Source organism: Piliocolobus tephrosceles, chromosome 15 (assembly GCF_002776525.5).
Source record: "Piliocolobus tephrosceles isolate RC106 chromosome 15, ASM277652v3, whole genome shotgun sequence".
NCBI classification, from domain to species: Eukaryota; Metazoa; Chordata; class Mammalia; order Primates; family Cercopithecidae; genus Piliocolobus; species Piliocolobus tephrosceles.
This window is the reverse complement of record NC_045448.1, coordinates 44,485,824-44,509,773: the sequence shown is the minus strand read 5'-3', so window position 1 is coordinate 44,509,773 and position 23,950 is coordinate 44,485,824. Positions and strand designations below refer to the sequence as shown.

The 23,950-nt window shown below is 42.2% G+C and overlaps 1 protein-coding gene across 3 annotated transcripts in view; it reads right to left on the bottom strand.

Annotated features, from left to right (window-relative positions):
• SLC3A1 (solute carrier family 3 member 1) overlaps nt 1–23,950 on the bottom strand; it is a 45,289-nt gene that overhangs the window by 7,611 nt on the left and 13,728 nt on the right. For all 3 annotated transcript variants that reach the window (XM_023223806.3, XM_023223809.2, XM_023223808.2), the window contains 4 exons: nt 13,536–13,655; nt 12,500–12,624; nt 9,317–9,512; nt 508–675 (listed from right to left, as the gene is read on the bottom strand). In XM_023223806.3, the coding sequence (XP_023079574.2) occupies nt 508–675; nt 9,317–9,512; nt 12,500–12,624; nt 13,536–13,655 (609 nt within the window). The remainder of the gene's footprint in view (nt 1–507; nt 676–9,316; nt 9,513–12,499; nt 12,625–13,535; nt 13,656–23,950) is intronic.

The window sequence follows — 23,950 nt, the reverse complement described above, 5'->3', positions numbered from 1 at the left end:
AATAAAAAATGCTTAACTTTGAGGCTGTGCACTGCACTTGATAACAGAAAAGAAAGGGTCCTTGTGCTATAGTCACCCAAGACCAAACAGGACAAATGAGAACTAAAGAAATAAGTGTTCCTAACTCCTAATTTCAAGTAGAGGGAAATGAATAATATTCTAGACTAAACCATTGGTTCTCCAATTTTAGTGTGCCTCTCAACACAGTATTCCTGGCAAATAAATAAATAAATAAATAAATTTTAATGTGTCTGTCAGGTAGAAAACATCTTTAAAATGCCCTCCCCAAGAAATTTAGTTGTGTGGCTCCAAAAGCATTTTTTAAATAAGCTCTCAAACCACCAAGAAAGCTGAGAATTCTTACTAACAGTAAGAAAGAAAAGCAAAGTAACCATAATTTTCAACAATGGAATAGAGAGATAGTAAGTTCTCTGATTTGGCAAAAAAAGAAAAAGTGAGTACTTGGTTTTATAACTGTGATGAATAGTCAACTTGTGTTCAACTTACAGTATCATAGCTTTCATTGAGATTTATGGCTACAATATTTCCCATTCCAATTTCTTCTCCATAGTAAGTTATAGGAGTTCCAGGCAGTGTGAAAAGAAGCATGTTCATCACGTTTACATACTCATTCCCCAAACGAGAAGTCAGCCGGGAACTGTCTGGTCCACCAATCTGAAAGGCAGATATTTTTAAGAACACAGCTCTATAACACAGTTTTCTGAAAGATTTACCCTATTTCACAGAAAGTTCACCAGGTAGCAAAACAAAGTAGATGTGGTACGTTGTTACTAGCAAGCCTGGACTTGAGTCCTAGGCCTGCTATTTGCTGTGTAACTGACCAATTTATTATCTTGGCCACTGATGAGCAAGAAAAGAGTGGTAAGAATTTACAATGATATTGCAAATAAAACTCAGAGGGTACATACATAGTCGTATTTTCTCCTATCTGGATAAGAGAGTATTGACAGGAAAGGAAACAAAACTGTTGCAGAGAGCAAGACCATGGAACAAGGTGAAAGGACAGGCATGAGAGACTTCTGATGTGTCCTCTTTTTAAAAATTGTTTTGACTTATGAACTATTCAGACAAAATTTTTTAAAGTAAATCAACTTTTGGAAAGAATTTACATAGTCCAAGATGAAATGTTATAAAGTGTTTTCTATTTGTAAATATATTTCCATGTTAAATGTTCTAGCCCTTATTTAAATAAGAGTTTGTTTAAATAAGAATTTATTTCAATCACCTGACAACTCTCCATAACCCACAACTCAAACCCTCATGTGCATATGCTGAGCATGGCACTTTACTTTTTAAAAAGTACTTTCACACCTTTATTTCCCTCCTTCACACAACAGTGCTAGCAAGTACTATCTCCATTTTACAAATGAGGAAACAAGCTCTGAGAAATTGCATCATTTATTCAAGTAGTAGTATGAGACAGAACTAGTGTTTGAACTTGAGTCTTAGGACAAGATTTAATTGCTACAATTCAAGAAATAGGAGGTTGCATTTTTTTTTTTTAACTTCCTAGGATGTATGAAAATGATCTTTATAATTATGTTTTTATAGACCATTGTGAAGTATTTTTCTATATTTATGGCCAGGAAATTAGGTCAATTTTTGCCTCCATCCTTTTATTCTTTTCTCTATCATGAGATCTTCTGACAGGAAACCCTTTGATTTCTCAAGCCTCCTGGACATAGAGCACAACAAACACTGGGATAGGAAGAATGTGATTTCCAGAATTGTCATACTACTTAAAATGTCCGGTTTTTAACAACAACAACAAATATACAAAACAGGCAAAGAAAACAGGAAAATATGGCTCATATAATGGTGGGGGGAGTCAATAGCAAGTGTTGCTTAGGAAGACCAAACATTGGACTTACTAGACAAAGACTTTAAACGAGCTAATATTTTGATATTCAAAGAAAAAAGCTGTGTCTAAAGAATTTGAATATATGAACAGTTATCAAATAGATAATAAAGAAGTTATGAAAAAATAAAAAATTTAGAGTTAAGTACAATAGCTAAAGTGAGACATTTACTAGAGGGACTTGACAAGTTTGAACTAGCAAAGGAATCAGAAAACTTGAAGACAGGTCAATTGAGAGTATATGGCCTGAGAATCAGAAAGAAAAAATAGAGAAGAATGAGGCCTGGCACTGTGGCTCCCACCTGTAATCCCAGTGCTTTGGGATGCCAAGGCAGGAGGATTGCTTGAGCCCAGGAGTTCTAGACCAGCCTGGGCAATATGGTGAGACCCCATGTCTACAAAAAATTAAGAATTTAGCCAGGCATGGTGGCATGCACCTGTAGCCTCAGCTACTCAAGAAGCTGAGATGGGAAAATTGTTTGAGCACAGGATGTCAGGGTTGCAGTGAGCCATGTTTACACCACTGCACTCCAGCCTGGGTGACAGAGCAAAACCCTATCTCAGAAAAAAGAGCAGACTCTCAGAGACCTGTGGGATACTATCATGCATACCAACATATGCAAAGTGGGAGTCTCAAAAGGAGAGAAGGGAGAGAAATGGTCAGAAACAATATTTGAAAAAATAGCCAACAACTTCCCAAATTTGATTTTTTAATAAATTGTGTATCTAAGAACCTCAATGAACTCCAAGTAGGACAAAATTTTTAAAAACCCACACTTAGACATATCAAACTGTTAAAAGACACAATCTTTAAAGGAGCAAAGAAAATTGGTACATCACATGTAAGGAATCTCAATAAGATTAGCAACTGACTTAACAGAAACCATGGAGGCCAGAGGGCAATGGAATGACATATTCGAACTGATGAAAGAAATGTAAACCAAGATTTCTATATCCAGCAAAACTGTTATTCAATAATGAAAAAATGAGATACCACTTCATATGTACTATGATGAGCATAATTTTTAAAAACAAGACAGAAAAGCGTCAGTGAGGATGAAAAGAAATTGGAACCTTCGTATATTGCTGATGGGAATGTAAAATGGAGAAGTCACTATGGAAAATAGTTTGGTAGTTCCTCAAAATCAGAGAAGTATTATATGATCCAAGGCTGGGCACAGTGGCTCACACCTGTAATCCTAACACTTTGAGGGGCCAAGGTGGGAGGATCACTCGAGCTCAGGAGTTCAAGACCAGCCTGGACAACATGGTGAAAACCCATCTCCAAAAAAAATACAAAAATTAGCCAGATATGGTGGCATGCACCTATAGTCCCAGCTACTTGGTGGGAGCTGAGGCAGGAGGATTGCTTGAGCTCAGGAAGTCAAGGCTGCCGTGAGCCATGTTCACACTACTGTGTTCCAGCCTGGGTGACAAAGTGAGACCCTGTCTCCAAAAAAAAGGCTGGGTATGATGGCTTATGCCTGTAATCCCAGCACTTTGGGAGGCCAAGGCAGCAAAATCACTTGAGGCCAGGAATTCCAGACCAGCCTGGCCAACATGTCAAAACCCCATTTCTACTAAAAATACAAAAATTAGCCAGTCATGGTGGCACATGCCTGTAATCTGAGCTACATAGGAGGCTGAGGCATAAGAATTACTTGAACCCAGAGGTGGAGTTTGCAATGAGCCGAGATCATACCACTGCACTCCAGCCTGGGTGATAGTGACACTCAAAAACAAAACAAAAACAAGAAAGAAGTATTATGTGATCCAGCAATTCCACTCCATGGTATAGATCCAGAAAAATTGAAATCTGGGGCTTAAACAGATTTCACCATTGGTTTGTAACATTCCAGTAGCCAAAAGAAGGCAAAACCACAAATGTCACCAACAGATGAATAGATAACATGTGTTACATAGGTACCATGGAATGTTATTCAGTCATAAGAAGGAGTAAGATGTGATACATGCTATCGTATGTATGAAGGGAACTTGAAAACATTAAGCTAAGTGAAATGAGGCAGACAGAAAAGGACAAACATTGTTATGATTCCACAAATGAGGTACCTAGAATAGGCAAATTTCTAGAGGCTGAAAATAGAATGGAGGATATTGGGTTAGTGGTGGGAGTGAGGAATTACTGTTTAGTGGGTACAGATTTTCTGTTTGGGATGATAAAAGTTCTAGAAACATAATGGTGATGGTTGTACAACATTTTGAATGTATTTAATGCATTGAATTACACACTTTCAAATGTTTAAAATTATGTTTTATGCATATTTTGCCATAATTTTAAAACAACAAATTCCTCAGGAGGCCGGGCACAGTGGCTCACACCTGTAATCCCAGCACTTTGGGAGGCCGAGGTGGGCGGATCATGAGGTCAGGAGACTGAGACCATCCTGGCTAACACGATGAAACCCCGTCTACTAAAAATACAAAAAGTTAGCCGGGCGTGGTTGCAGGTACCTGTAGTCCCAGCTACTCAGGAGGCTGAGATAGGAGAATGGCATGAACCCAGGAGGCGGAGCTTGTAGTAAGCCAAGATCACGCCACTGCACTCCAGCCTGGGCGACAGAGCAAGACTCTACCTCAAAATAATAATAATAATAATAATAATAATAATAATAATAATTCCTCAGGAATTCACAATAAACTATTAGAAACGAAAAACAAGTTCAGCAATGTTATAGGATACAAGATCAATATACACAAATCTATTGTATTTCTATACACCAATAATGAAGAATCCAAAATTGAAATTAAGAAAACAATTCAGTTTACAATAATATCAAAAGAACAAAATACTTAGGAATAAATTGAACAAAAGGTGTAAGACTTATACAATGAAAAATACAAAACATCATCAGAAGACCTAAATAAGATACATCTGTGTTCGTGGATTAGAAGACTTAATATTGTTAAGACGGCATGACTGCCAAAAATGATGAACAGATTCTGTGCAATCCCTATCAAAATCCCAGTTGGCTTTTTAAATCCTGGTTGGCTATTCTAAAATTTATATGGAAATCCTAAAATTTACATGGAAATATAAGGTACCCAGAACAGCTAAAACAATCTTGAAAAATAACAAAGTTGGAGGACCCATACCTGTCTATGTTAAAACTTACTAAGCTACACCAGTCAACTCAGGGTGTTCAGGCATAGAAACAGACATATAGATGAGCAGAACTGAGGTCTGGAAATCTAATCAACTGATTTTCTTTTTTTGTTTTGTTTTTTATATATATATATTTTTTTTTTTTTTTTTCTTTTTCTTTTTGTTTTTTTGAGACGGAGTCTCGCTCTGTCACCCAGGCTGGAGTGCAGTGGCGCGATCTTGGCTCACTGCAAGCTCCACCTCCCGGGTTCACACCATTCTCCTGCCTCAGCCTCAGTAGCTGGGGCTACTGGCGCCCGCCACCACACCTGGCTAATTTTTTATATTTCTAGTGGAGTTGGGGTTTCACTGTGTTAGCCAAGATGGTCTCGATCTCCTGACCTCATGATCCACCCACCTCAGCCTCCCAAAGTGCTGGGATTACAGGCGTCAGCCACCGCGCCCGGCCTTATTTTATATTTAGAGACGGGTTCTCACTCTGTCACCCAGGTTGGAGTTCAGTAGTTGATGATCATGGCTCACTGCAACCTTGAACTCCTGGGCTCAACTCCCACCTCAACCTCCCAAAGTGCTGCAATTTTAGGTGTGAGCCACCATGCCCAGCCTACAATCAGTTGAGTTTTCAACAAAGATTCCATGATAATCCAATGAAGGAAAGAATAGTCTTTTTAGCATGTGGTGCTGAGATAAATGGACCAGGCAGTGGTTTCTAATATAACACTAAAAGTACAAAACAACAACAACAAAACAATTGGACTTCATAAAAATTATGTTTTTTATGCTTTTTGTGTCTTTTATTTTTTTGTTATTTTTTTGTTTGTTTTTTTTTCTATGTTTTTTATGTCTTTTATGCTTTTTAAGGGACGCTATCAAGAAAGTGACATGAAAGCCCACAGAATGGGAGAAAATACTTGCAAATCACCTATCCAGTATATATCAGGAATTCTTAAAACTAAACAGTAAAAAGATAACCAAATGTAATTATAGGCAAATAATTTGGATAGACATTGCCCCAAATAGGATATACAAATGTCCAATAATCACATGAAAATACCCTCAACAAAATTAGCCATCAGGGAAATGCAAAAAAAAAAATTACAATGAGATAACAACTTGACACTCAGCAAGAAAGCCATCATCACAAGGCTTGATGAGATGTAGAAAAATTGGAACCCTTGTAACACTGCTGGTGGGAATGTAAAATGGTGTAACTACTTTGGAAAACAGTTTGGCAGTTCCTCAAATAGTTAAATGTAGACTTACCATATGCCCAGTGGAGCAGTTCCACTCCCCAATATATACCAGAGAGAACTGAAAACATGCTTTTATAAAAACTTGTACACAAATGTCCATAGCATCACCATTCATAATAGTCCAAAAGTGAAGACACATGTATGTCAATTCATGAATGGATAAACAAAATGGGCTTTATGGAAGTTATTATTCAGCCATAAAAAGGAACGATGTACTGATACGTACTGCAACATGGATAAACCTTGAAAACACCACGTTAAGTAAAAGAAGCTAGACACAAAAGGCCCATATTGTATAACTTCATTTACATGAAATGCCCTCAGTAGGCAAATCCATAGACACAGAAGGTAGGTGAGTGGTTGCCAGAGACTGAGGACAGAGAGGGAGGGGCCATGCGGAGTGATTACTAATGGGATATGTGGTTTCTTTTGGGGGTGATGAAAATGCTCTGGAATGAGATGTTGGTGATAGTTGCATAATTCTGTGAATATACCAAAAATCCACTTAATTATATACTTTAAAAACGGTAAATTTTGGCTGGACTCAGTGGCTCACACCTGCAATCCCAGCACTTTGGGAGGCTGAGATGGGTGGATCACCTGAGGTCAGGAGTTCGAGACCAGCCTGGTCAACATGATGAAACCCCGTGTCTCTACTAAAAATACAAAAAAAAATAGCTGGGCGTGGTGGCATGCACCTGTAATCCCGGCTACTCTGGAGGCTGAGGCAGGAGAATTACTTGAACCCAGGAGGCAGAGGTTGCAGTGAGCCGGGATCACGCCACTGCACTCCAGCCTGGGTAACAAGAGCAAAACTCCATCTCGGGAAAAAAAAAAAACAAAAAAAGATAAATTTTATGGTATGCGAATTGTATCTCAACAAAGTTGTTATTTTAAAATTGTAGTATAGTTTTAATACTTACATTTAACAAATTAAAGCTTTTACCATGGCTAAATGTGAGTCTCTTTCCCCTCACCGGACAGAGAAAGGCTCTGGCAATGGAAACACACATTCCTGCCAATTAAAGCATCAGAAAAGATTGAAATAAGCTTAATCATGGTTCACAGATTCTGCCAGTGTTTTTCTGCCTAGACTGCATTTTCTCCTTTATCCTTTCAGGTTTTCATCAGGCTGTGTAAGATAGCTGGCAGGATCTGTGCATAAAGTATCAAAATCATACCACTTTTCAGGGCTCAGATCAAACCTACAAGTATTGTGGGGGTACCACAGAAGATATTGACTAGTGTAAGGCAACTCGCTATACGAGAGCAACTCTCTCTGTATATAAGAGAAGGCACAGCTTTGGTAAATCGCTGAACTGCGTAAGAATAACAGCACCAGCAACAAACAAACCCTGAGCACCTCAGTGTGAGGTGGGCACCATGCTAGGATGCTGGGAACCTGCCTCTGCCCTTACCCAGTGCACAGTCTAGTGGGGAAAGCAGACATCATGGAAGTGTGTGGACTTTAAGGAAAGGGAATGAAGGGGTGCTACAGCATACAGTAGGTAGACCTGACACCTCATTTGGGGGCTCCAGAAGGCTTCCTGTGTTGACACTTATCTCAGACCTAAAGGATGAGACCACAGAAATAGCCTAAGGTGGTAGAGATACAGAGAGATGGAATATTATAGAGACTAAAAAGGTGTTTTAGAATTTGCATTTATAATATATTAAAGAAAGGAAGGGCCAGGAGTGGTGGCTCATGTCTGTAATCCCAGCCCTTGGGGAGGCCGAGACGGGTGGATCACAAGGTCAGGAGTTCAAGACCAGCCTGAGCAACATGGTGAAACCCATCTCTACTAAAAATAAAAAAATTAGCTGCGCATGGTGGTGTGCACCTGTAATCCCAGCTACTCAGGAGGCTGAGGCAGGAAAATTGCTTGAACCTGGGAGGCGGAGCTTGCAGGGAGTCAAGATCGCACCACTGCATTCCAGCCTAGGCAACAGAGGGAGACTCCATCTCAAAAAAAAAAAAAGAAAAAAGAAAAAGAAAGGAGGGTTGTCTTTTATATGAGAGAAAGAAACTTCCATTTTGTTTCAACCACTGTTACTGTGGGACTTTGAAGCAGCAGGGCTTACATCGATAATACTACAAACATCTTACAGAGGGGCCTAATGTTGATCTCTAACTCAAACCCAAAGACAGAAGATCAGATCAGGAAAAGCAACCCTGACAGGTGTGGAAGTGAGAATACTGGTTTGTTACCACAGGTATGTATCACTGTATCTTTTGTTCTTTACTGAAGTAATATATTGCCAGTCTTGAAAAATGTTAGTGCCGGGCATGGTGGCTCATGCCTGTATTCCTAGCACTTTGGGAGACTAAGGTGGGCAGATCACCTGAGGTCAGGAGTTTAAGACGAGCCTGGCCAACATGGTAAAACCCCACCTCTACTAAAAATACAAAAACAAAAATAATTAGCCAGGCATGGTGGCATGCGCCTGTAGTCCGAGCAACTCAGGAGGGTGAAGTGGGAGGATTGCTTGAGCCTCAGAGGTTGAGGCTGCAGTGAGCCATGATTGCACCATTGCACTCCAGCCTGGGTGCAGAGTGAGACCCTGTCTCAAAAAAAAAAAAAAAATTGTTCTGAAAAGTGTAGTGCAGAAGGTGGAGAAATTCTTTCTCTGAGAATCTCTGTAGTTTAAATGCTTTTTGCATTGCATTCTACCCCACAAATTGGTGTTTTGTCACAGTTTTATGTTGCCCTGAATTGTGGTGTACCTCTTTCCACACCTGAAATCCTCTTTCTTCCCACTGACATCATAAACTCTGGGATATGTGGGGAGAAATTGTTTTTGATATCCATCCTCAAAAAGCCTAGCAGTGTTCTGAGCATAGACAAGCACTCATTCAATATCCATTCCATTCAGTGGGCAGTGTCTCTCCCTTAACAAAAAGAACCTGGCAGAGGTTGGGACAGGCCTGGCCACTGAACAATCATGAAATAAGGCAGAGGTGATGGTCACTTAGAGACAAAGGTCCATTGTATTTTAGAGGTAACTAGACAGCAAAGGCAACAGCAGCACATTATGTACTGTGCTGGCATGAGGACTTACCATCCAGTTAGGCCATTTTCCTTCTGGCATGTTTTCCATCCAGGATGTGATAACCTCATACACACTGTTCCCAGAAACAGTGTCTAGCATGGTGAGGTAATTGTTGAAGGGAAAGTCGGCTTCTTGGATAAATGGCAATCCATAGTACATCACGGTTCTGTCAATAGTTTCTGCATAGGCTTCAGTCCCCATGAACCTGTAAGAGTTGACAAGGTTCAATGTCATCAGGGCCTGTCAGAAGACTGGGAAGGCGCTCCACAGCTGCTTATCTTGCATGTACAAGATGTAGGGGCTGAATGCACACCATTAACCATACAGGACTAGCACCTTCTAGAAAGTATAATCAAGCTGTCACCAAATGTTAGACTGGATTAAGAAAATGTGGCACATATACACCATGGAATACTATGCAGCCATAAAAAAGGATAAGTTCATGTCCTTTGCAGGGACATGGATGAAGCTGAAAACCATCATTCTGAGCAAACTATCACAAGGACAGAAAATAAAATACTGCATGTTCTCACTCATAGGTGGGAGTTGAATAACGAGAACACATGGACACAGGCGGGGAACATCACACACCGGGGCCTGTCAGTGGGTAGGAGGGCTAAGGGAAGGACAGCATTAGGAGAAATACCTAATGTAAATAACAAGTTGATGGGTGCAGCAAACCAACATGGCACATGTATACCTATGTACCAAACCTGCACGTTGTTCACATGTACCCTAGAACTTAATAAAAAATAATACAAGGCAGAAAAATCTCCCCCCTCAAAAAATGAAACACATTTGAGTGCCAGGCATGGTGGTTCACACCTGTAATCCCAACACTTTGGGAGCCCGAGGCAGGTGGATCACTTGAGGTCAGGAGTTTGATACAAACTTGGCCAGCATGGAGAAACCTTGTGTCTACCAAAAATACAAAAATTAGGTGTGGTGTGGTGGTATGTGCCTGTAATCCCAGCTACTCGGAAGGCTGAGGCAGGAGAATCACTTGAATTTGGGAGGTGAAGGTTGCAGTGAGCCAAGATCGTGCCACCACACTCCAGCCTGGACAACAGAGTGAGACTCTTAAAAAAAAAAAAGAAAGAAAGAAAAAAAAATTTGGATCTCAGTCTATATTGGTTTTTTTGAGACAGAGTTTCGCTCTCATTGCCCAGGCTGGAGTGCAATGCCGTGATCTCTGCTCACTGCAACCTCCACTCCCCCTGGGCGCCAGCGATTCTCCTGCCTCAGCCTCCCGAATAGCTGGGATTACAGGCAGCCGCCACCAAGCCCCGCTAATTTTTTTGTGTTTTTAGTAGTCACGGGGTTTCACCATGTTGGCCAGGCTGGTCTCAAACTCCTGACCTCAGATGATCCGCCCGCCTCAGCCTCCCAAAGTGCTGCAATTATAGGCATGAGCCACCACGCCCAGCCTGTTCTTTTCTTTCTAAACCTAGAATCCTAGGAGAAATAATCTCCTAGAATCAAAAATCAGTAACATCCTGACACTAAAACTCATTGACATCCATGAAGACTTTCTTTAGCAATTCTCATCACTCCATTTAGAATCTGAAGTTTATGTCTGCAAATAAGGTGAGGTATTTTCTCCAAAAGAACTTCCCCTTGTATTCGAGTCCCTATAAAGTCTTGCCTTATTATTGGTGTGCACTCTCAAACACTGTTTCACCTGAAATGACTCCAATCAATGCTGGCTTTAGCTATGTGAGGCAGCACATTTATGGATAAATGCATGGTCTCTGGAGCCCAACTGCTTCAGTTCCAATCCCATAGTTGCCACTCCTACCTGTGGACATTACCTGCATGCTCAGAACCTCAGTTTCCTTATCTATAAAATGGAGACAGGAATCGGAGTACCTACTTTAAGGAGATGAAATTTAATTCCTTCCTAATTGATTCTGTTGGGTGATCTATATAAACTTAATGATGGGTAATTTTATTGAGTATTTATTATGATCCAGGCACTACTTTAAGTACTTTATATACATTATTTAATCTCACAACGGCCGTATAGAGGTTACTGCTATCACTTTTTTATTGATGAGAAAACAGACTTATGTTACTTAACTGGCCCTAGATCACACAGCTACAGAGCAGGACTCCTTCAGACCTACCTGATTCCAAAGCTGTGGTCCTGATACTTTAGCTGAAACATGTGGATTCATACTGTACAAGGAAACTACATATCCAATAACAATGATAAAAATAATACTACAGAGAAGGAGCTGGTATTTTTTTTTTTTCTTGAGATGGAGTCTTGCCGTATTACCCAGGCTGGAGTACAATGGCATGATCTCAGCTCACTGCAACCTCCACCTCCCGGGTTCAAGCAATTCTCCTGCCTCAGCCTCCTGAGTAGCTGGGATTACAGGCATGCGCCACCATGGCTGGCTAATCACTGTAGTTTTAGTAGAGGAGGGTTTCGCCATGTTGCCCAGGCTGGTCTCAGACACCGTCAGGTGATCTGCCAGCCTCGACCCCCCACAGTGCTGGTATTACAGGCATAAGCTACTGCACCCAGCTGGAGCTGGTTCTGTTTTTTTGGTTCTTTTTTTTATTTTTATTTTTTTGAGATGGAGTCTCACTCTGTTGCCCAGGCTGGAATACAGTGGCACAATCTTGACTCACTGCAACCTCTGCCTCCCGGGTTCAAGTGATTTTCCTGCCTCAGCCTCCCAAGTAGCTGGTATTATAGGCGCCCACCACCAGGCCCAGCTAATTTTTGTATTTTAGTAGAGACAGGGTTTCACCACGTTGGCCAGGATGGTCTCGAACTCCTGACCTCGTGATCCGCCTGCCTTGGCCTCCCACAGTGCTGGGTTTACAGACATGAGCCACTGTGCCCAGCCTGGAGCTGGTTTTTAAAAAAGAAAAAAACAATGGTTCATGGTTAACATTTAGCTAATATAATCTTTTTAATTAACCTAATTTTCACAAAACTCCTGTGAAGAAGTAGTGTGATCGATCTGCATCATTTAACAAAAGAGGAAACTGAAAGTCAGCAAAGTAAGCAAACAGGAAAGGAATATGGCAGGCCCCGGTATAACCAAACTGTAATCAATTATAATTATGCAGGCTTGTTACATTATTACTTGAACCTCCAAACACACTTGGTTGTGAGGGATACACTGCAGATCACACACTAAGCCCGGGAAGAATGAGAGCATGTGCCGTGGTCACCTGTATCTGCCGGCCTCTGTGCTGTATTGGTCCATGGTCTGCCGGAAGCTGCGGACAATGTCATGCATTCCCACCTGCGTGGTGGTGAAGTCATGGTACAGCTCCGAGTATTGTGTGACCGTGTCCTTTGAAAACCAGGATGACATGGTTATCATTTCACACATCGCATGCCCACAGCTGGCTCTATGTGAATGGAGACAACCTCTTCAAAGGGCTCAAGCCAAGCGAGACACACACTCAAACATGGTTTTGTGGATGGAGAAGAATACTTCATTTGATGCTCAAGTTGTTAACTTTATAAATCTACTAAGCAATATTTCTCTAATAAACTGTCACCCATTTTAGCAAATAAATTTTACCAAGCAAAACACTGATTACAAAGTCCTCCTGACCATGTAATTGTCAAAATGTTTCAGACACTTTTAAAGACAAAGAAAATGATCTTAGTGGTTATAGAGCTCATTATTACACTTATACTTTATCTGCTCACAAAAATATTAACATCATGCACTTAAATTTGTTTCTTTGCCACCACTATCCTTTCTCCTTACTGTTATGCTTTTCTCAGAGTTTCAGTAAACTTTTCCTGATTTCTATATCTTTGTAGGATTTCTACGTCAATGTCTTATTTTTATGTCTTTCTAGGATGACAATAATCTCCTAGAATCAAAACAAAAGATAACATCTCATACAAGCCAAGGCCTCCTCACTTGAACTTATGTCAGATGACAACATTGCAGGAGTAAATGTCCTCTATTTTGTGGCCCTTAGTAGAGGCCACACTGTCCATGTCTTTCAGAACCCTTGTCACTGAAGGACTCCAAGGGATCCCTCGCTCTGGAGGGAACCAGTGGAAAAAACATCTTGTGCATATTCATTTGAAACTCTTGCGCATTTCCTAAAGAAATGAATCAAGGTACTTACTAGACACAGGACAAAACTCATCTTTGTAATTGGTATCTCAGGCTGAGAAAGAAAACACTCTGATGACATTTTCAGAAAAGGCAAAAGAAAAACGTTTAAAATAAAACTTTACCGGGATTTGGGTCTTATTTACTTGGATCTCATCTCTCAGATGCTTTGCTTCTAGGAGAAATTTAACAGCATCAAAGCTAAAACCATCAACACCCTTTGTGAGCCAGAACCGTAAAATTTCCTAAAGACGAAGAAGCAAAATGCTTGGTTACATTAACTACACTTTATTATCACAACATTTAATAAAAGTTTTGACTGTTAACGACTTGGCATCATAAAATAGATATCTACATACAGAACAAGCACAGTATTCACGTATTCACATAGCCTATTTTTTATGTATTTAGCATAACTGTCTTACTATAATGCACTCTCAAGTAACTGCATTTAGTGACTCCCACACCTCCTTCATATTTGAATTCAGAATTACAATTAGTTACATTTGTAATGGATGTTATGAAGATGTTTCCAAAGCTTAGAGAATCCACTAGAAATGGAAGAATGAAACCATAATAAAAGATAGGACTCAGGATAAACCGGGAAAGTTTCTCATCTCCCTCATGCCCAACTCCTTAACTGTCACTGCAAACTTAAAAGAAAATAACACATTATTCAATAGTTAAATATTTCACTCCTTACTAGGAAAGCTAATGAGAGGTGAAGTCCTTAGGTATTAAAGGATCTCCTGCTAGGAGTAATATGGAAGGAACACAAAACAAAACAGAATCAACCATCAACCGAGTAAATAAGAATAGTGATGATCCTGTGGTAAAACTCAGATACAAGTGTTGTCTCGAAGACACTCAGATAATAAAAGATGAAATGGGCCGGGTGCGGTGGCTCACACCTGTAATTCCAGCACTCTGGGAGGCTGAGGCAGGCGGATCACCTGAGGTCAGGAGTTTGAGACCAGCCTGGCCAACATGATGAAACCCCGTCTCTACTAAAAATACAAAAATTAGCCAGGCACGGTGGCGGGTTCCTGTAATCCCAGCTACTCGGGAGGCTGAGGCAGGAGAATTGCTTGAACCTGGGAGGCAGAAGTTGTGGTGAGCTGAGATCAGGCCATTGCACTCCAGCTGGGCAACAAGGACAAAACTCCGTCTTAAAAAAGATGAAACGTACATTATTCCACTGGCTTTAATTTCACAGATAAATTGATCCCAAGCAAAAATAGTTAAGCCTGAAAATCCAGGTTCTCATACATTGCATTTTATTCTTTGGTGACAGAATTTCTTCCTAAGGTGTGTGCTGGAAATCCAATTGTATGAATGCCCCTGGCTCTCTCTCCTCTCCTGCCCTACTCTCCCAACACACCTTGCTAGGGAGAAGGTAGTCATTGCCTGCTCAGCCTCTCCCATGCCTCACCTGCTCCTGAGCACATCACCATGGCCTGCCTGGTTCCCAGGCATTTTTAATGCTGAAGCCAAAGATTAAAGAGATGAAGACTGGTGCAAATAAGTGGTTAGGTCGGGTGCGGTGGCTCACGCCTATGATCCCAGCACTTTGGGAGGCTGAGTGAGTGGATCACTTGAGGCCAGAACTTTGATACCAGCCTGGCCAACATGGTAAAACCCCGTCTCTACTAAAAACACAAAAATTAGTCTGGCGTGGAGGCATGCACCTGTAGTCCCAGCTACTTGGGAGGCTGAGCATGAGAATTGCTTGAACCTGAAAATAGGAGGTTGCAGTGAGCCAAGATCATACCACTGCACTCCAGCCTGGGTGGCAGAAGGAGATCCTGTTTCAAAAAAAAAAAAAAAAAAAGGGCAGTGGCGGAGGTAGGGGTGGACAGTGTGGCCAGAGGAGCATAAGTGAGTAGAAGGAGGTAAAGAGAACTAACTCATCATGCTCAGCTTTGTAGCTAACAGGAAAGATCTGGGACTTGTGTGAGGGTGATGGGAAACCTCTGGAGGGATTTTTAAGCAGAAAAGGCTGTGGGCTGACTTACATGTTTTAAAGATCTGATGTGTGAAGAATCAACTGTATAGTATGGCATTTCCTCAAAAGGTTAAACATCAAGTTACCATAAGACCCAGCAAGTTCACGCATAGGTATATACCCAAGAGAAATGAAAACTTATGTCCACGCAAAAACTTGTTCACAAATACTCATAGAAGCATTATTCATCTTAGCCAGAAAGTGGAAGCCACCCCAATGGTCTGTCCATACGACGACTATTTGGCCTTGGAAAGCAGCGATGTGCTGACACATGCTACGACATGGACGAACCTTGAAAAGATTTTTCTAGCCAGGTATGATGGCTCACACCTGTAATCTCAGCAATTTAGGAGGCTGAGGTGGGAGGATCGCTTGAGCCCAGGAGTTCTAGACCAGCGGGGCAACATGACAAAACCCTGTCTCTACAAAAAATGAAAAATTAGCTGGGTGTGGTGGTACCCATCTGCAGGCCTCTGACACAGCACCTGGTACTCAGTGAACCAATTGTAGCATGAAAGAATGACGTATTGAGCCTGAATAACCAAACATTACAGAAGTACAGCATGTTCCCTGGCTTCAGGTCTACAGAATAGTTGGGGATATGTGGGACAAGGGATGGTCACCTAATAATGCAGGTCCTCATGAGAGGAGATACCTCTGCCTACAGGGCTGCGAGAGCTTCAAGACATTTCAAAATAATATGGGTGGGCACAACAGGAGAAGGAAGAGCTAGAGCTTGAACTTGACCTAGATGACCTGGTAGGATTTCAAGGGAGGGTGGGAATGGGACAACATGAGCCAAGCATGGAGGCAGAGGCTGGCCTAGCCTGTACTGGGACAGGTGGGAGGACCAGATGACCCTGAAAAGCAGAGGGCCTGATCCTCAGCTACCCGCCTCAACCCCCCAGCCAGCCCCTCCCAGCGAGGCCTGCTCTAGCACCTGCTCACAAGCTCTGCAAAGGAACAGTGGCTCTCCCTACTTTTCTCTTGGCTCATCTCTTGTTGTATGGAAGGTTTCACAGGAATATATATATCACTTTCGAGCAAAACCATCAGTAAAGTACTAGAATTAAACAACCAATTTTCACCTGTGGAGGAGAACAGAGCCACAGATCCCAAATGACAACTATCCTACAGTTCACTCGTGTATTAGAGTTTGTTCTCATGCTGCTAATAGAGACATACCTAAGACTGGGTAATTTGTGAAGTAAAGCTGTTTAATTGACTCACAGTTTCACAGGGCTGGGGAGGCCTCACAATCATGGCAGAAGGAGAATGAGGAGCAAAGTCATATCTTACAGGACAGCAGGCAAGAGAGTTTGTGCAAGAGAACTCCCATTTATAAAACCATCAGAACTCACTATCACGAGAACAGGACGGAGGAAACCACGCCCATGATTCAAGTATCTCCACCTGCTCCCTCCCACGACACCTGGGGATTATGAGCATTCCAATTCAAGATGAGACTCAGGTGAGGACACAGCCAAACCGTATCAACTTGTTTGACTTGAAGCGTTTCTTCTATCTGCATGTGAATGTGGAGGTTTCAAGTTAAATCAAGGGTCTCAACAGCTAAATGCAAGGGTTAATACTGCTCATGTCAATTCACTTTAAGCTGAGATTTTGAACGGTGAAGCTCGAATCAATTTTTTATACCTAAGAGCAGGTTCTGGGGCGAATAACTCTTATCATGGGCACAAGTGACCCGAATAACCTCCAGTAATCTCTACCCAGTGGAATTTTTCTCTGGGGCATAAAAAACAAATTTGTTCTTACTAGTGCCTTTCTCTTTTACCAAATTCATCCATTCAGTAAATCTTTGAGCTCCTACTATATACCAGGCACTTAGGCAAGCCCTGGAACTACAACCGCAAGCAAAATACAACAGACGCAGCCCTAGGTCTCCCGGATTATTTTAGAATCTCCAGCTAGACAAATAGCAACACAAAAATATTTAAATCACAGCTGAGATAAAGAAGAGAAACATGGTAATACAAGAGGGTAAAACAGCAATTCGCCCTGGGGAGGGTTTGCAATGGCTGGCAAGCAGGAAGTGGCAGCCATTCATCAGAGAATGGGCTAGAGAAGTCTTGGGGCAAAGCAAGGCACCTCATTTCTAGAACAAGTTTTCAGTGGCTTCAGGAGTGACCTTATTATGAAGCTAACCAAACTTAAGCTTCAAGACCTCTCACTTTCACCCATCTAACTCCCCTTCTTTGCTCATTCTAAATAAATGCCAACTTTTCTGTACTTAATTTTGTGCTCTATTTTAAAAGGCCCTCAATTACTATGAGCTTCAGACCCCACGCAACCCGGGTCCACCCCCAGGTGGTGCTGTTCTTTAAAAGTGTGAGCATTGGCTGGGGCAGAGCACGAATAACTGAAGGCATCCAAGCAGCCTCTAACAAAAGTGTGGGAAAACATGAAGCACCATTCTGTGTAAACATCAAGCTTTTGGGCACTGATTTCCTAAAATAAAGCCAGTCCTTTTCTTTACAGAGTCCAGATCTCAGCATTGTGAAATATTGACCTGACATTAAACATGAGAAACTTGTACCCCACAGACGGTCTATGGTCCTGGCATAATCGAAAATATTATCATTGTTTAATGACACAAAACAGTAAAAGCTTGATAGACATTTTCTGAAAGTCATTTTAAATGCTGATAATTCAGATTATCACCAAGATAATCCAAAGTTTGCTCTTGAAAACTATTTGCTTCGTGCTATTTATTCTCTCAACCAGGAGAGAAAAGAGAGCTTCAGATTTTAATTGTTAACCCTCTTTACTCCAGTGAAGGTCTCCCAGGGTTCCAGATGCAAAAATGGGCACAGAGCCTGAGTCGGCTAGGTCTAGTGACCCACGTAGGTGCCGTGGACTCTGGGAACTGGACTGTACACTACGTCCTTGACTCCTGTCTGACTCCCATGACATCACACACGCCTGGTTTTTCCACTGGGAACCTTTTAACTCTTTTCTCTTTAAATGACTCACTGCTCTGAGTGAAAAGAAAGCAAGTCAATATTAAGGAAGCAAGTTAACATATCCAAATGCACAGAACCTCAAGCCAAGCCTTTCCTTTTCAGATGGCTGACATTTGGGGGCCCGTTTACCTTAAAAGCCATGTTTGGGAAAAGCTCTGTCTACTCTTACATGTGATGATAGAGAAGACATCCTCTTTGGCCATGCCTGTAATCCTAGTACTTTCAGAGACCGAGGTGGGAGCATCACTTGAGCTCGGGAGTTCAAGACCAGCCTGGGCAACAAAGTGAGACCCTGTCTCTACTAAAAGAAAAACAAAAACAAACAGAAGACATCCTCTTGAAAATGTCATCAATCCCAGGTTGTCCATCTCAAGAAGGAATGAGAAAGGATATTTCAGAGTACAGGAGAAACTTCCTCTACTTAGAGACAAGAGAAAGAAAACTGACCCTACTCATGTTCAGAAATCTTGGAAAAATTCTTTGCTAACTCCTCCAGAAGCAGGAAGTAGAGGAAAGATCAAGGACTTCAGAATCTGACCCTCTGGGTACAACCCAGCTCTCTTGCTGTCCAGCTGCATGACATAGGGCATCTGCAAGACCAGCTAAGGCTCAGTGTCTCCATCAATAACACAGTATGGAGGGTTTCTGTATGGAGTAAATAAGGTATTGCTGCCAGAGTCAATTGACTTTTCAGTCTTCTTTTTTTTTGAGATGGAGTCTCACTGTCACCCAGGCTGGAGTACAGCGGTGTGATCTCAGCTCGGCAACCTTTGCCTCCCAGGTTCAAGCAATTCTCCTGCCTCAGCCTCCTGAGTAGCTGGGATTACAGGTGCCTGTCACTACATCTGGCTAATTTTTATATTTTTAGTAGAGACAGAGTTTCACCATGTTGCCCAGGCTCATCTCGAACTCCTGACCTCAAGTAATCCACCCACCTCGGCCTCCCAAAGTGCTGAGATTACAGGCATGAGCCACCATGCCCGGACCCCTTTCAGTCTTTATGTTACCCAGTCTCTCTGCATCATTTGACACTGTTGACGAATCTCATCTTGTAGAAACAGATACCTTAGCTCCGTTACACCCTGCCCCTTGGTTTGCCTCCCTTCTCTGTCTCTTCTGCAGTTTTTTGATGTCAGTGCTCCTTGGGGCTCCATCTTACACCCTCTGGACATTTCACTTCGCGATAGTATTTATTTACTTACCAATTTACTGACTATTTAACAAGTACTGTATACAGTAAAAAACACAGCATCCTAAGTGCTTTACAAAGGTTAAACCATTTAATCTTCACATAACCCCATTAGGTACATACCATTATGGGTCCCCCTTTACCAACGAGGAAACTGCGGCTCAGGAAGATGATGTGCCTTTGACAAGGTCATGGTTGGTAAGTGGTGGCAGCAGAATTGCAACTGTAGGGCGCTCTGACTTATTTCCTAGGCTGGCTTCCTTTGTTTTTTCTTTTAATTGGAAGCTCTACCAACACCTGGCCCTCATTCGCATGTGAGCAATTTGCTCCAGCTAAGTTGCAGTTGACCCTCTTGCTCACCTTACCCAGCCTACTTCTCTCACCAAACACCTGCCTGAGCTCTGTAGACATCAGCCATGTTAACAAGTCCCAAAGTTTTACCTCTAGACCAGACTTTTCCCTGAGCTCCATGTCCTCATATCTTTTTTTTATTCCCCCAAGACAGTGTCTTGCTCTGTTGCCCAGGCTGGAGTGCAGTGGCATGATCTCGGCTCACTGCAACCTCTGCCTCATGGGTTCTAGCAATTCTCCTGCCTCAGCCTCCCGAGTAGCTGGGATTACAGGAGCCCACCTCCATGTCCAACTAATTTTTGTATTTTTAGTAGAGATGGGGTTTCACCATGTTGGCCAGGCTGGTCTTGAACTCCTGACCACGTGATCCACCCACCTCAGCCTCCCAAAGTGCTGGGATTGCAGGTGTGAGCCACCATGCCCGGCCCAGTGTCCTTATATCTAACCGTCCACTGAACACTTGGATGTCTCACAGGCAGCTCCAGCTCTCCATACCGAAGATATTTCCCTCTCTCTTCCTGTGTCTCCCGTCCCAGAAAATGGTCCTGTCACCCACCCCATATTCAAATCTGAAACCTGGGATTCACAGGGGACTCCTCTCAGAGTCCTGATGATTTCTCAGGACCTCTATGCCTCCATCACTGGCCTAAAGCCACCAGAATTTCTTTCCTGATTACTGCACCATCCTCCTCCGTGGCCCCAAAGCCTCAAAACCTGCCCTACTCAAACCCCTTCTCCAAAACCAGACTGATTTCTCAAAATGAAACAACAACAACAACAACAACAACAAAAACATGTCCATACCTAAGACCTTTTAAACCCATATCCTTACCAGGGCATTCAGTGGTGCTCCTGATCTGGCCCCTGGTGACCTCTCTAGTCTCCTCGGGTCACTCCCTGCTCTATATATCACATCCCAGTGACATTGGACAACTCCCAGCACCTCTAATGTGTCATAATCCATGCTTTCCTCTGCTGGAAACACTCCCACCCACGCCTCTTCACTTGGCTCATGCCTGTTCCTCAGGTATTTCACCTCCTCTCCAAATGTGTCCAGGTCAGACGCTTGCCCTGTGTATTCCTACCTCCTACTGTCATGACCGCTTGGCACATTTTATTGTAATTGCCTGTTTAATTGTCCACCTCTCAGTCCAGAATATAAGCCCCAGGATGGCCACAAGAGGTATCTATCTTACCAGCCCCTACACCCTTAGCACGTGGTCAAGACACACAATACCTATGGTTAAATGAGTGAATTATTGTAATAAAGTGCCTGGCATAGAGGAGGTGCAATAAATGGCACAATTATTATTATCAAGCATAGAGCTAGATAATCAAGCAGGTAGTGAGTGAATTGTGTTTTGAATTGAGCTGCTGCCTCCAGCAGTATCATGCTTAGTAGGGAAAGAACAGAGCCTACACCTATGCTCTGGGTTCCTTCTTCAGCTGGGTCTCCCTAGCAGTCCCTACCCTGGGGCTCAGCATTCCCATATGGCAGGTCTAGGATCACTCCAAACCCCAGACATGAGGCCAGGCCATGTGGAGTCTCTTCCTTGCCATGCTGCTAACCTGCTGGGTTACTTCTCCTCTCTGTGCCTCACTTTCCTCATTTGTCAAATAAGAAATTTGGAGGACCAGTAAAAACCAAAGTGATTGGAAAAGTATAGAATAGTATACAAATATACAGCCCTGATACCTCAGAGAAGGTTTTCTGACTTCTTCAGGTAAAGCACTCAAGCCCTAAGAGGTTCAGAGCAGAGCCAAGTCCCCTGATGGCCAGTGCAAAGGGGAGGAGAAAGAGACGGAGAGCAGAGGGTGCTCTCCGCTGTATTTCCCCCGCATGCCAGCCTCCCACTGGGCAGATAAAGCAAAATCTGATAGGAGCGGGAAGGAAGTGAGCTCAGGCTCCAGGAGTACAAGTTGGGATGCAAGCAAGTCATTCCAAATGCCTCCTCCACACAAACCCTCTAAGCTGCAAATTATTAACCTGCTTAACTCTACTGCAGAAACAAGCGCTGCTGGGGGTAATGTGGGGAGGAGGGTAACAGAAGTCTCCTTCATGCCAAAGGTCCCTTTCCAGGAGCAAAGAGGCTTTCCTCTCAGTTTCTCAGCATTTCTTATTTACTTCCAATAGTAAATCTTCTCAACCAGTCTTGCAAATACAGTCTAATCTCTCAACCGGAGGCAGTAATGATTCATCACATGAGGGATTTCAGCCAGAGGACCAGCAAATAAGGATCCTATCCACACACTCCAAGGCTTGGGTATCTGGAAGAGCACAGCTGGGTTAGTCAAAAAAATAATTAATGTATTGGCTGGCACATTTTGGCAGAATTTATCACACTTGTCTAAACAGCCCCAGACAATTTATCACTGTTGCCACAAGGAGACTGGAAAAATCCACTGCCTGATAAACCAACTGTAAAACAGCTGGTTTACACTCACATTTATCAATTTATAACTGAAAACCTCCTTGAAAAAACTGTGCAGAAAAAGCGAAGCATGGAGAAGGAAACACATACATTGCCTACATGTACAAAGCAGGTGTAGGACTGTGGTTAAGAGCATGAACTCAAGTCCCAGTGTCTGGATTTCAATCCTGCACCAGGACTCCCAAGGATGGTGACTTTACCTATCTAAGCCTCAATTTTCTTCTCTGTAAAATGATCACAAAACCTCGTAAATTAGGCTTATTCTGAGCATTAATTTATCCAGGTACAGCACTTAGCACATAGAATGTGTGGGGAGAGCGTGAGGCGTGGGGGGTATGCAAAGGAGTTTTGGTGATGAAGAAGAGGAGAGTCCACAGGCTACCAGAGAAGTTTAAAACTAACCCCTAGTTAGTCCGCTGACCATGTTTACACCCCACAACCCCATGGGGACAAGGTGCCCTCACTCATAGTGCTTACTTCTGGAACAGATTCCAAAACAATTCATACAAATTCTGGAATCACCAAACATATATAGTTTAAAAAAAAAAAAAAAACGCTTAAAACTAAGTAGTCTATAGGAATACGTTTAACAAAAGAAGTACAAGACATGTACTCTGAGAACTACAAAACATTGTTGAAAGAAATGAAAGAACATGTAAATAAATGGAAAGACATCTCACCTTCATGGATTGGAAGACTTATTAATATAAGATGGCTCTATTCCCCAGAGTGAACCACAGGTTCAATGCAATCCCTATCAAAACCCCAGCAGCCTTATTTGCAAAAAATTGTCAAGCTGACTCAAAAACTCGTATGGAAATCCAAAGGACTTGGAATAGTCAAACAATATGGAAAAAGAACAAAGTTGTAGGACTCACACTTCGAGATTTCAAAACTTACTACAAAGCGCTAGTAATTCAGACAGTGTGTGGTACTGACATAAGGACAGACAGATAGATGAATGGAACAGAATTGAGAGTCCAGAAATAAACCCATGCATTTGTGGTCAATTGATTTTCAACAAAAGTTGACAGACAATTCAGTAGGGAAAGAATAGTATTTTTAAACATATATTGCTGGAATAACTGAATAGCCACATGCAAAAAAAAAAAAAAAAGAAGTTGGACTCCTTACCTTCACACCCTATATAAAAATTCATTAAAAAATGGATCATAGACAACCTAAAATGTAAGAGCTAAAGCTACGAAACTGAGAAGAAAACATAGGAGTAAATCTGCATGATCTTGGATTAAGCAACAGTTCTTAGATACGACACTAAAGGCACAAGCAACAAAAGAAAAAAATAAATAAATTGGGCCAGGCGCGGTGGCTTATGCCTGTAATCCCTGCACTTTGGAAGGCCAAGGCGGGTGGATCACTTGAGGTCAACATGATAAAACCCCTGTCTCTACTAAAACCACAAAAAATTAGCTGGGCGTGGTGGCACACACCTATAATGCCAACTACTCAGGAGGCTGAAGCAGGAGAATCGCTTTAACCCAGGAGGCAAAGGTTGCAGTGAGCCAAGATTGCACCACTGCACTCCAGCCTGGGTAACAAGAGCATAACTCTGTCTCAA